Genomic DNA, 14,379 nt, shown 5'->3' on the forward strand with positions numbered 1-14,379 from the left:
TTCGTTTTGGCAAGATAATAAAAAACTCGAGGGGAAACTTGACATAAATGTTCCCCAAGGCATGAGTGTTCAAGGTTAAGGAATAATTGTCACACGAGCCAAACCTGCGCTCCGCTCGAAGTTTCTAAAGTGAGGGTTCATTAGGACGTCAATATATCCAGTGTTCACAATGTGATTTATAGAATTTCTTTATAAACAGTTTCTTGTTACATTTTTTTGTGTCAAATGCACCTTCTGAGGTAGTCAGCACGTACAGAAGAGGGTTTTACATCGCAGACGCTGTTTTCTAGGAGTGGCATTACGCCTCTTGGCGGTGACGGTCTGTCGACGACAGCCGTAATGACGTCTGCGAATGACCTATGTCATGACGTCATTACGCCTCTCAACGGTGACGTCACACGTCGCCATGCAAACAAATGTAAAAATTAGAAAATCGCCAAAAATTCCCAAACCTGTCCGTCTGGCACGATCTCACATAGACCACAGAGCATGCCGAAAGTGGCGACAATCCGTCCGGCAGTTTCGGAGGAGGTACGTCCAAAAAATATGGCTTTGCGTATTAATATAATAACTGTTTGACAGCCATATTGGATTTAAGAAAAGTGTTAAATGTTTACTGTGGAACCGCTTTATCAATCAATGCGAAACTTCACAATTGTGATCGAGCCGTGATGGGAAATAGATGTTTTAAATTTCAACTTGCTCGGACGCATGGTCTGGCAGCCAGAATTGTGCAATTTTTTTTGATGTGGGTTTTAATCTATTTATTTATTTATTTTGAATGAGGCTCACTTGGCTGTGCCTGGATGGGTTTGAGGGTAGAGGAGTAGCAGTTGAAATGTGAATCCTATCCAGCTTCCTCTTGATGACTTCATCTTTGCTTCTTGCTTGTTTGGGTTCCTTCTGGTCTTCCATTTGATCTGAATTGAATTTATTTTATTCCCATTCTGAATTCAATTGAATAATGAAGAAATAAAAAGTCATGCGTCAGGTCAGGTGTCAGATCAAAGCGGGACGTCTTAGTACCCGTTTATCACTGCCAGCAGTTATAAAGTCGCAGTTCTAATTATGTTGCTTATTAATTACACTACACACCAGTACACAACGCCACACAAAATACGCTACACAAAAGAAGCCCTGGCGAGGGTCTGCAATCTATGATTGCTCTTTCTCTTGTTTTTCACTGTTGTGGCTTTGAGAATGCCAGCTTTTTGGCTTGTGATTGCTGCTGAGTCATCATGGCTGATTGTGGCACCACCACCTTGACCACTGAGCTTTTCTGTTGGTAAATGTTTAGCTGTTCGGCAACAGTTTGTCCTGGGCCTGGTTAATGAATGCACTTTCCATATCACTTGCGTGGTTTTAGGAGGAAGTATCTGAGACTGTCCAATTTCTCTCCTGCTTTGTTCATCTCCTCTTGTTGAGTGGGAGGTTCTCCCGCTTTTTAATTCCTCAGTTGTGTGCACACTGGGTTTCCTATGTTTCAAAACATTCCCACTTTCAACTCATCAAATGTTTGCATATGTTCATTTTCTCCTTTAAAAATAAAAATAAAAAAAATTCAAAATCTTTTTCTGCTTAAATGACTGATTTGGAAAAAAAAAATATTAATGTGTTGCTGTCTGTCTGTAACCACCTTTTACCTTCTTTTATTTCCAGAATGCATGCAGCTTTGGCTCAAGTCAGCACAACCTGTGGCAGGTGACGCCTGGTGATAACTCGGAAGCTGCTGCGACAACAGCCATGTTCCAACAATTGGGTGGTCTCCTTAGTGGGACAAGTGGAGAACGACCTGGGGAGAGGGGAGGTGCTACTCCAGGAGGCCTTGATGGTCTTGGGGGCCTGGGTCTTTCGGAGCTTTGTGGGCTTGGCACGGTAAAGGCACCTGGACTGTGCACCAACGTCAACAACCAAGAGATTGGTATGAAGAACTGATCTGGATAAGGAAGTAAAGAAGGGTGGTGGGCGGTTGGGGAGCGGGGAGCACCTTACTGGTTGCTTTATATTAAAATATGTTGATAGTTGAAAGAAAAAGTGAATGTGTGTTCATCTCCTGATTCTTCTACTTAATTCTGTGCTGGTCCCATTCAAGAGGAGGTCCTTGAAATAATGTAGCTGAGGTTTTGCTTCAACTTGATGCTGGAGCAACCCACAAGTAGGAAGGAGTGAATGGTTTTGGGTGGTTGTGTGTCCAAGGTTGTTTTTTTTTCAGTCCCTTGCATGTATATATTTGGGGGGGGGGGGGGGGGTGCAGGGGCGTGGATATAATTTAATGACATAAATATGGAAGATTTCTTTCCAGGATTAGGATGAGTTCTATTTCACCTTTCACCCTTGGTGTTTGTTATGGTTTCTTGATTATACAAATTGTTTATTGCTCCATTTATTTCATGATCTCCCCACCCCCCCCCCCTTTTTCTCAGTTGGAGTCCAATAATTTTTGCTGCCCATTGTATCGGGAGGCCATCTTTTTATTTTGTATGCAAAATGGTAGAATTTTTTGACCCTTCCCTGCTCACCGTCTTCTTTCCACCTTCTGCAAGTGTCTTTTTGTCACATTATTTTTCCCTTGTCTTCTCGTTCCCTCAACCGTTTCTGTGTGTAAGATAAATGTGTTGTCCTTGTTTTAAATTGTGATTTTTCTCAGACATTGATATGCACTCTGAACAAACCATGGGTTGTGTTGGATACAGCAGAAAGATACCTTCCTTATTTCTGACCTGTCTTGTCTGTGTTCAATTCCTGACCAGACTATAAACTGTCACTCTGATGCTTCACAGGCAAGATGTTGTCTCTGAATGAGCCGTCACTTGGATGGGATGTTAAATCTACTGGCATAGATTGCTGGTTGTCATTAAATATCCCATGGTGTGAATAGGGTAGGCGATTTTTGCTGGCACCCTGTCCAAGTTCCAGATTATTGTGCTAATGTACAGGGGAACATTTGGGCCTCAGTACCTCTGCCACTGAAAGTGTAGTTTTCACGCCTGTCTCTGTCTCTCTGTCTCTCTGTCTGTCTGTCTTGGTTGTTTGCCTGTGAGCGGAATATCTCAAAAGGTGATGGACAGATTCGGACAAAACTTGGTGGACAGGTTAGGTCTGTGATGATGAATTGATTCAATTTTGGTGAAGATCTGAATCCGGATACTATCTATCTATTTATTTATTTTCTTATTTTATTTTTCAAGTGATTCTTAACCATTGAAAGATGGGGCCAAAATTATATGAGCCCCCCTTTATTGTCTTGACATGAAACGCAAAAAAAGTTGTAAATGGATTATGACAAAACTTGGTGGATGAGTTGGGTATGTGACGAGAACAAGGCAATTAGATTTTTGTTGAGGTCCAGATAAAAATCTGGCCTATCGGTGGGGTGCCAAATGTCAGCTGTTCATCCTGGTGGGGGTATGTGCTCCACTGAGTACCGTTTTTAGTTCATGATGCAACCTGCAGACCAGATTAATAATTTTAACCCAGACCAATAATTATTTTCTGAGTAATGAGCCACACCTTGGTATACTGCCTGAGTCCGTGCAACTGTATGAAACCAATGTTTTGTTTTTACCCATGGTAACATTACATGTTGTGTTTGTGTTGGCACCCAAACTTAACCTGAGATTGGCTGTAATATGCATGTATAAGGGTTAGATTGTATAATGTTAGTGCAGGTAAAGATGGTTCTGCTCATCCAGCTGGTTCCTTGTGTGCACATTTACAAGTGCCATGTACGAGGGAGGGGCAACCATTCGGTAATGAATCATGACAGTCGGGTGGGCTTGTTTCCACTGGCTCTTCAGGGCATGGGGGAGCGGTTTGGTTGGGGATGAAAAATGGGTCATCGTGAAGTTGTGCTGCCGTTCACACCGTACGTCACAATTTTGGAAATTGTATGTAAATGTATTTTTTGTGTTAAATTTGCCAATTCCACTTCATCCCATCCTGCAAGCAAAATGTCAGAACCGTTTGTTCTCAAGCATTGACTTGAACTCTAATTTTTATAGTTAATACTCGTCTCATTTTTCTTCAACTCAATATTTATGACTTGAAATCATTAAATCATTTGACAGACCCACTCCGTTTATGGTATTTCCTCGTTTGTATTTATTTATTTATTTATTTATTTATTTTTGCCCTTTCTCTTGGCATTAAACGGTAGACTTGTAAATCCCATTATTTGTTGATTCTTGTGACATTTTCAGCAACAACCTCATTCCATTTCCTCGGCTTTATCTGCTGCTGCACTGATTCATCGGACCACAGTGTAACCAACAGTCTAGCATGATGCCAGCTTTATGATGAGAGCCACTTTTTTCTCTGGGTAACTTGCTCGGCCCAGGAGTTTGAGCAGGTAAATTTGATTTGTTCTGAGCGCACTCCTTTTTTCTCCTTCTCCTCCTCCTTCTCCTTCTCCTTCTCCGTCCACTCGTTTCTACCCTTCCCAACAGTTTCCTCCACAAGCTAACTACCTTCTTGGCAAATATGGATGTATTACACAAAAAAAATAAAAAGCAACAACTTTTAAACTGAACGAAACTATGGATACCAGTTTACAAATTTATTAAATGGTGTCTTTGGAAGGGTAGTGGCAGCAGAAATGGTAGATGGCTTTAAACTGTAATTCGATAGGTACTGAGAAGCACTGGGGATAGAGGGCTACATAGATTTTGGCAGAAGTGTGCAGGCCTAATGGGCCTGATGCCACCCTCCTGCATTGGCTTTCCTTGTATGTGTGCAAAGCATGGGTAGAGAGAAGAAGGGTAAGCAGAACAGTGGAAGTGTGTGCACCATGTCATGTGACAGTTATAGGTTCCAGAGTTATGATCCCTGACATTCCCATGCTAATTACATCACTTCCAAAATGTTTGTCCATGACCTGCAAAGATCAATGTTCCATCAAATCTTGACTGTTCAGAACCGGCTTCATCTCAGTTGTGTGAGGTCCAGAAGACCACTGCTCAACATCTCGCTACCACAGTACTATCAACATTCGGGCATGCACGGTAGCTCAACCATCGGTGCCATCTTTTCCTTTCCACTGACGATCAAGTTCTATCTTTGACATCAATGATTGACATGTTAGAGTCTGGTGACAAGTTGTGGAGGGATTTTGCTTGCTGTGCGTAACTATGACGGCCGCACCATTTCAGTGTGGTGAAAACAACACTTCACAAACTGGGTGCACGCTACTGCTATCTGTGACACGTCATAATTTTTGGTATGTGTAGTCCACCTAAACTTCGTTGAATTATGTAGAAAACCCTAGCAACGTTCACCTCGCTTATGTTGCTGAAGTGTTGATTTCACCACACTCAAATGGCTGTATCCATCGCGAACTTGAAGTGGCAAAGTTGTGCTCCCCTTCCCCTCCACACCCCAAAGGGAGAAAGTGCTCTTGAGTCTTGTGAGATGTGCTGAGCACCAAAGCATGGTGGTCGCTTGATTTGATTGCAAATGACTGGTCTATCTCCCGTATCATGGAGTTGTTTGGCTCCTTGACAGGTATTTATACCGTACTCCAGTTCCGTTTCAATTTGTTGACCGTCTTTCCGAATCTAATCCAAACATTCATCTGTATTGATTTGTTCCCTCATAAAATGCAGTGGCTTGGACAATTTATTTATTTATTTTTGAAATTGTATGGACAGCGTAAGTAACATTGGGAAATCCAATGTTACTTTTGTGTAAAACATATATTTGGTCTTCCATGGCTGTGCAAACCATGACGTGTGACTTCTACACTACAGCACCCCAACATCATTTGCATGCCTTATCTCTGGTTATCAAGTCAGAATGAATATGTTTCGGACATCTTGTGGAATTGTGTGTGTTCAAGTCTGCCCACAATCCCTTCCAACTGGAAGTGACTCATCAGAGATTGCTGCTGGATTGTCTAATTTGGTCTGTGCCATAACGTGTGTTTTGCTCATTGGTTTTCAAGTGTTACAAGTCATGTTTTTGTTTTGTTTTTTGGGTTTTTTTTTGTCAATATAAATGTATCATGTTATTTGTCGATTGGTGTTCTTGCCACTTTTTATTTCAGACAGCCATGTTGTTTTAGCATAATTTAATTTAGCTTGCACAGACATCATGTTTGTTAATGGAGTGTACAGATCGATGCACTGATCTTTTTTTTTTTCATTCTTTATTTTCACCGAAATATGAACTCGTTGAAGTGCAACATTATAACCACATAAAGCTCAAGTTTTGCTGCAAAATTTTTGCTCCATAGCAGAGCTTTTCCATTTTATTTTTCCTTTATCTTTTACTTATTTTTAATTATTGTTGTTGTTTTGTATTTTGTTTTTGATCTGTACATTCTCAAAATCAGATCTGGCCTTCTCATTTGGCCGCTAACAATTCATCTCAAAGTCGACAAACCTCACTCCCACACATACAAAGGGTGCAAAAAATGTATTCTCTCAACTCCAAGACCAGTAATGCTGCTTCAAAATGTAAGCAAATTGATGGAATCCTTCGTTGCTGCTGAAGCAGCCTTTCCTCTCTTCATTTGGCCTGGTCTCTGATCATCAGTTTGTATTCCAACCCAGTTACTCCACTCGTCGTGGTGCTGCTGCTGCAGTCCGACCAATGGTCGGAGTCTCTAAATTTCAGGAAGGGCGGGACTGTTACTCTGGATATATATTCGGACATTGGACACAGTCTGGCATCATGCTAGAATTGCCAAGCTTGCTGCTTGTGGCGTAAAAGGCTGCTTTTATACTCTGCTTCCTGACTTCCTATACTCGTATAGTTAAGCTGTTTATATCAAATAAACTTTCTCCCATCTGCCAATGGAGGCTGGAGTGCTCCAAGGGAGTGTTTTCACTCCATTCTTTTTCCTCATCTGCACAAATGACTTTCCTGGTTCTTTATAACTCCTCTTCCTATTGTGCATGACTGCAGTCGTACAGTGCTCATCACTTGCAAGTGGACAGTAGCTGTTGAACTCTGCTGAGCTGGCACTCATTACCTACTCTGATGAATGGAGCAAATCTCTCTGTTTTGGAACATATCGGTCTCATCTCGTCTTTCTGGGAGAATCTTCAAAATGACCTGCCTATCTTTTTCCACAGTCAGCCGCTGGAAAATATTCAGTCTCTTGAACTTCTAGGCTGCACCATTTGCCATGATGTTTCATAGGCCGATCACATCGCAAAGATGGCCTCCAAAGCCAGCCACACACTGCATCATCTTAGAATCAAAAGGTTCCATCGTGCCTTCAGAAAGTATTCAGACCCCTCGACTTTTTCACATTTTGTTTCGTTACAGCCTGAATTTAATATGGATTAAATTAAAAACCAAAAATTCTTTTCTTTTCTTTTTGTCACCGAGCCACACAAAATACCCCATAAGGATGAGGTGAAAACACTTTTAGAATTTTTTACAAGTTTATTAAATATGAAAAGCTGAAATGTCTTGCGTCAATAACTGTTCAACACCCCCCCCCCCCCCAAGTCGATACTTTGTTTTGGCAGCAATTACAGCTTCGAGTCTTCTCGGGTATGTCTGTCATGTTTGCACATCTGGATTTGGGGATTTTCTCCCATTCTTCCTTGCACATTCGCTCAAGCTCTGTCAAGTTGGATGGGGAGTGTCGGTGAACAGCAATCTTCAAATCTCTCCACATATTCTCAATGGGATTCAAGTCTGGGCTTTGAGCCCCTCATTGACTTTCACCTTATTATTAGGAAGCCATTCCAGTGTTGCTTTGGCTGTATGCTTGGGGTCATTGTCCTGTTGGAACGTAAATCGTCGCCACAGTCGAAGGTCTTTTGCACTATGAAGTATATTCTCCTCAAGGAGTTTGCTGTATTTAGCTCCATTCATTGTTCCATCTTTCTTTACAAGTCTCCCAGTCCCTGTCGCTGAAAAGCAGCCCCATAGCATGGGGCTGCCACCACCATGCTTCACGGTAGGGATGGTGTTGGATGGGAATGAGCTGTGATCTCCCTCCACCAGACCGAGTGCTTTGCATTCAGGCCAAAGAGTTCGATTTTTGTCTCATCAGACCACAGAATCTTTTTCCTCGTGCTCTGTCTTTCACGCGCCTTTTTGCAAACTCCAGACGTGCTGTCATGTACCTTTTTATTTTTATTTTTATTTTCTCTCCAGGAGTGGCTTCCATCTTGCCACTCTCCTATAAAGCCTATATTTGTGAAGTGCTGCAAAGACTTCTTCCGGAATGTTCTCCCATCTCACCCAAGGAACTCTAGTTCTTTCAGAGTGGTCTTTAGGTTCTTGGTCAATTTCCTGACCAAGGTCTTTCTTGCTCAGTTTGGTCGAACGGCCAGCTCAAGGAAGTCTGTGCACAGGTAGTTCCAATATTCTTTCCATTTCCTAATCATTGAGCTCGGTGTTCTTGGGAACTTTCAACACTCCACAAATTTTGTGCCCTTCCCCAGATTTATGCCTCCTCAATTCTTTCTCGAAGTTCTACGCACAGTTCCATGGATTTCATGGTAGAGTTTCTGCTCTGACATGCACTGCCAACTGTGGGACCTTGTATAGAAATGTTTTTCTAAAACATGTCCAATCAATTGAATTGGCCACAGGTGAACGCCAATTAATTTGTAGACATCGCTACGATGACCAAAGGAAATGGGATGCACCTGGGCTCAATTTGGAGTGTCATAGCAAAGAGGTTGAATACTCATTGATGGAAGACATTTCAGCTTTTAATTTTTAATTAGTTTGTAAAAATTTCTAAAAACATGTTTTCACTTTGTCATTGTGGGGTGTTTTGTGTAGATCGGTGACAAAAAATATCAGTTGAATCAATTTTAAATTTGGGCTGGAACACAACAAAATGTGACCGAAGTCGAGGGGTGTGAGTACTTTCTGAAGGCACTGCATCTGACAAATCGATCTTTGTAAGGACCTTTTGATTCTGAGGTTACGACTGAGCACCCTTCATCGTTCCAACTCATTCCTTAAAATCTGAACTGGTCAAGGTCTTTGTCAATTGCTTAATAGGGTACTGATCCCCTTACCACCCCCCATTATCTGATGCCCCAGAATTGCATCTTTCTTCAGCAAAACTGGAATCTAAAGTTCTCACCATTATTGGCATTTTCCACAACGAGGCTGAAGCACAAGGCCTATTGTTCTCATATTGCAGACAGGTCTGTGGCCTAAAAACAAAAAACAAAAACAGTTTAACTTATGTAATGTGGTCTAGCTTCCTCTGCTGCCTGAGTTCTCTGACCTTTCCCAGTTCCTTCAGGCCATGCACATTTTCCCAGTAACCCCTTTGTTTAAATATCCAAAATCCAGGTTTGCTGCACACAAATTTTATTTTATTTTGTGTGTAATGACCTTCCTCAGGTTCAAGCCCCTCTCCGAGAGCTTCAAGCATGCGGAGCACTACCATCTTGTATCCCACCCAAACGCGACCCTTTTGCAAATTGCGATTCCCTCTCCTCTTCCCTTTCCCCTCTTCCTTCTCATTCATTGCCTTGCTTAATGTTTCAAACTGTTTCTCCACTGCCTCACTATCAGTCTGTTGCCTTGACCTGTCTCGCCATGCTCTTCCTCGAGTTTCAATCGTGACATATAAAAAAAACCTGAACCCTTTTCGTTTATCACCCTTTAGCTTGAATAAAAACCTCGTTTTGCTTTATAAGTTTGTTTCTGACCTTGACTACAATGTATGTTCGTGGAGGGTAATGTATTGGTAAAGTAAAGGTTGAGTATTATGGAAAATGAGATGAGATTGGGGGGGGGGAAGTACAAAACAAGAGAATGAGGTCATTGCAATGCCTGGCTCGAAAGGGGTTTTTGTGTATGCAACATTGAATATGTATGTCGACAGTCGATTTAAACCATCAGTGGTTGTGGGTGTTAGATTGGTAGATTGTATTACTTGGTCCAGTGTCATTGAAAGGCGAGGGAGATCAATCGATCAAATGTTTGTTTTGATTCAGTAGTTATTTTTTTTTCTTAGTTTGCTTGAATTTTGTTTATTTGCTTCTTTGCCATGCTGTTTTTGCAGGCAATAGTCTTTCTTTTTAATCATCTTAACTTTGCAAATTGTTTGTTCTTACCCATATCAGATTGGCAAGATTCCTTGGAGAAGGTGTTTCCACCACCCGGACCTCAAACTTCCTTCGCAAGCTTGGCAGAGCCAGTCGAGGCTTATTCACCATTGGAAGCTTTTTCACCTTCCTGGCGTGGAGGGCCTAACCACGAACTTGATTTGGCATCATGTGACGGTAAACGGTCTACTTTATTACTCTGACTTTTTCGATTTGTACATATATTTTTAAATAACCCATTCGTTAGCTTGTGTGTTGCTTCAGTTTTGTAACATGTATGAGGTCTTGTTGAAAAGTAATGCCTCCTATTCTTTTACGCCAAAACAGGCAGAGATATGCGAATGAAACAAAGCGCAGTCCACACATTAGTTATTCCCACCACAGGGTGTGAAGCTTTGCAATTCTGACATTGGATGTCTCGGTGCTACGTCAGTCAAGATGGCAGAAGGTAGCATGACTGCGTCGGTGCTGTGAAGCTGGAGATGACTGACTGGAGATGAGCGTTGGATGCACCATTACGGTTTATGTAGTACTGCCACAAAGGATGACCAGCTTCAACTTTGCTCCATCGGATTTTTATCTCTTCTCCAAACTTGATGAGCACCTTTGTGGAGAACATTTTTCTTCTGCCGACTATGTCAAAGGCACTGCGAAGTGCTGGTTAAATCGGCTGGACAACCTCATAAACGTTCGATCATGACTTCACAAAACTACTTAAACGTTGGCAGAAATGTGTGGACCGCAGTGGTGATTCTGCAAAGAAATAAATTTGCACCACGGTAGAATGAAGATCGATTTTGTTATTTGTCCGTTTCGGTCAAATATCTTTACCTGTTTTGGAGTAAAAGAATAGGAGCCATTACATTTTAACACACCCTAAATATATTGTCCTTTCTCAGTCAGTGGTGTGAATAGGTTTGAAATATTTTGCATATTCCTCAGCTACTCCTGCCCAATTCTGACAAATTTGTGGTTAAATCAAATCTTAAGTACTTGAGCTTGGTGAGTGCCCAAGGATCCCCGATGGAATAAATAGCAGTTTTGTACTATTCGGTGAAAATTACCTTTGTCCACGCCATCATGCTACATCTTCATCTGCAGAAGCAATATGTCTAAAACTGGGTAAGAGTCACTTTTCCCAATCTCTTTACATTGATCCTGAGAGAGCCTCTTGACCCTCTGCCAAACTCTAGTGCTGCTTGTGTGGTCATGTTGACCTATAAACCTGTTTAGTGTGCACGATCCTTTTATTCCATTCCTTAAATGTGTATTTTGTACATTCACCTTGACAGATGGTGAAATCATTGTTGAGCATTGGTAACAGTAGACTGCATAACAATTTTGCAAGTTTGTATGGGTAAGACTGTCTGCATTAGTTCATTGCCTTTATATGCCTTTTGGCTTGGCGGGAACTATTCGTGTAACAAAGTAACTGTCCATTGTTCTGGCACCAAATTGAATTGAAGTAACGGTCGAGGCTATCCAAATGTAGTCAAATACAGTATGTATTTTCGTGAATGTTCCAACAAAACTACACAGTTCATACACAATGACTGTTTTGGGACTTGGAGGGAATTTGGGGCCATTGTTTCCACACTGTAACAAGGGTGGTTTATTGTAATATTTATCAACTTTTTGTTTTGAAGAAGAATGGACAGTTGTTAAACCCAGCAATTGCACTGTTGCTCTTTGCTCTCGTTACCTCCACCAGCAAAATTGGATTCTTCACTATTGAGAGCTGGGGCCAAAATGATGTATTACAATACGTTGTGGATGAGTTGACAAAATATTGTTAAGGTTGTGGAAATTCATAGGACACCATAAAGGATATCCCCAAGATCAGTTATATCGCTTAGTGTGTGTTCAGATAGATTTCCCCACTGATGTTTAAAGGGATTCATTTGTGTTATCAGGGCTGTGATCTTTGATTTAGCCATTATTCTTTTGCTATCGTTGTTTTGGAGCGACTCACCAACCACCTGGAATGCACAGGCATTCCATAACCACGACCGCTTCACAACAAACCACGCCATCCGCACCACTTTACCCACAACGGCCAACATCGCCTCACCACCTTCTCCACCCTGCCAATCACCTAACCACCACGCCAACCACCTTCTATGCCACCCCATGCAAACCACCACACCACAAACCTCTCCGCAGGGAATAACATCTACGCCATGGAGAACAAGAAGAAGCTCCAATAACACGCATGGGATTTTCCCTCCTGCTTTCCTGCGCTTCGTGATGGGAGAAGGGCAGATCGAACCGGGGTCAAAGGTGATGTAGAGTGGGGGCCTGTTTTGGGGTGAAAATTGGACCCGGCGCCCCGCCCCCTTGGGGCCAGGGCAGCAAATTCTTCTTCCCCCGCAAGCCGCAAGGGGAGGGGCGGGATCGTTGGAAATAAAAGGGCGCGCTGGATGCAGCGTGGAGAGAACAGAGTCGAGAAGCAAAGAGAAGCGGGTGGTTGTCGAGTTGGGTTCGGAGTCAGTCAGTCGGTGGAGATCTGGGCTCGTGTCGGAGTGTGGAGTTGTGGGTAGCCGCGCTGGAGCCTGGAGTCCAGAGTCCCCGCAGTCGGTGGGTCACTGGAGAAGGACCATCGAGGGTCGCCCAAGAAAGTCACCAGGAGGGTGAAGGTAACCTGCGGCGACCTCTTGGAGTTCCTTCGGTCAACCAAGCTCCTTGAACATAAAGGCCTCCGGGTCCAGTCTGACCCCCTTGTCTTTGAGGCGGGTCTTTCTTTGCTTTTCTTTGTGTGAATGATGTGGCGCCGTGTCCCGATAAGTAGAACTGCTAAGTGACTGTACATTAATGATAGACGGTTGTAGTGCTTTGCCTTGCTCGGGTCTTGTCCCTTCCCGCCAATTCCATTGCTTTTCTGTATACGTGCATGTTGGTATTTTGCATACCTGACTGCATACATGTGTGAATAAATGTGCTTTGTCTGAATGTTAACCCGTTTGTTGTGTCCTCTTTCCCCATTGAACTGCTATCTTGCCTTCAGAATGGTAGTGGGCTTTTTAATAGCCGATAAAATAATTGGTCTAGCAAGGTCTCGCGATAATAGGTCAGGAACAGGTATGGGAGCATGTGCCAGAACAGCGCGTCGCTGCGTCCACTTTCCGCCGGTACTCCAGGGGCCTCCGTCTGGCCATCCCCCAGGCAGATGCCAGGCCCATCCCCATCTCCTTGAGATGATGGTCAACCTGCTGCAACCACGAGGCATGTGGTCAGCCCACTGGCCTCCTCCACTCATGAGACTCCCTCGCTGAGAGAATCTGGTGAGCAGGATCAGCGTCAGGAAAACGAGCCACATCTCCATACAGCCGCAACTGATGCTCACGGACTATGCAGGTAACAAATCTCATCCGAGTCTCTCTCAGCAACCGCTCGTTGGACACAAAATCCGACCAGCGATAGCCAAGGATTCTCCGAAGAGACCTGGTACCAAAGGAATTAAGTCTCCGTCTCAGATCCTTGGTCAGAGTCCAAGTCTCGCATCCATAGAGCAAGACTGGAAGTACCAAAGACCTGAAGACTCGGACTTTCGTCCTCCCGCACAGGTACCGGCAGTGCCACACCCAATGATCCAGTGAATCCATGACTCCCCAGGCCCAACCCAGACGTCTATTGACCTCTGACTCACAGCCAGCAGAGACATGAATATCACTGCCAAGGTAAGTGAATCTCTCCATGACCTCAACATCCTCACCACAAACAGACACAGACAGGACAGCAGCATCCAAGATGTCACCGAAAGCCTAGATCTTAGTTTTGACCCAAGAAACCAGTAATCCCAGCGGCTCCGACTCCTCTTTCAGCACCTCGAGGGCCCCCAGAAGGATGTCTAAAGTCTCCGCAAAGATGACTGCAAAATCAAGGTCCGAGATCTTGACATTCCCAAACGATGCACCGCAGCTTGATCTCTCCGACATCCTCCCTAAAATCCAGTCCATACAAGTGCTGAAAAGTGTGGGGGCCAGTACACATCCCTGACGAACTCCAGTAACAACTGGAAATAAGTCAGAGATGTCACCACCACACTTCACAGCACTCTCAGTACCAGAGTAGAGTTCAGACATCAGATCGATCAGTTTTGGTGGCACCCCACGAAGACCAAGAATCCTCCAGAGGACATCCCGATTCACTGAATCGAACGCTTTACAGAGATCAACATAGGCTGCAAGCAGCCCCTGCCGAAACTCTCGTCTGCGTTCGGTGAGGACACGAAGGGCAAGGATATGGTCAATCGTTGACCTCTTTGGTGTAAAGCCTGACTGCTCTGGACGCTGGTGCTCAAGCAGATGGTGGCGAACCCTATCAAGAATTATCCGAGCAAAGACCT

At 43.4% G+C, this 14,379-nt stretch overlaps 1 protein-coding gene across 7 annotated transcripts in view; it reads left to right on the forward strand.

Moving 5' to 3' along the window:
• Window positions 1-14,379, forward strand: part of LOC147021965 (cytoplasmic polyadenylation element-binding protein 1-like) — a 98,197-nt gene that overhangs the window by 15,124 nt on the left and 68,694 nt on the right. For 6 of the 7 annotated variants that reach the window (XR_015061023.1, XM_085892457.1, XM_085892453.1 and 3 more), the window contains exons 2-3: window positions 1,660-1,921; window positions 10,053-10,211. Coding sequence is in view for 6 of the 7 variants with exons in the window: in XM_085892457.1 (XP_085748583.1) it covers window positions 1,660-1,921; window positions 10,053-10,211 (421 nt within the window). In the remaining variant the exon portion in view is untranslated. Of the gene's footprint in view, window positions 1-1,659; window positions 1,922-5,294; window positions 5,500-10,052; window positions 10,212-14,379 lie in introns of those variants that run through there. The other variant, XM_085892458.1, reaches the window with a different exon arrangement.

This window comes from Eptatretus burgeri, chromosome 8 (assembly GCF_056783735.1).
Source record: "Eptatretus burgeri isolate ZD-2024b chromosome 8, Ebu_testis_v1, whole genome shotgun sequence".
In the NCBI taxonomy this organism is placed as follows: Eukaryota; Metazoa; Chordata; class Myxini; order Myxiniformes; family Myxinidae; genus Eptatretus; species Eptatretus burgeri.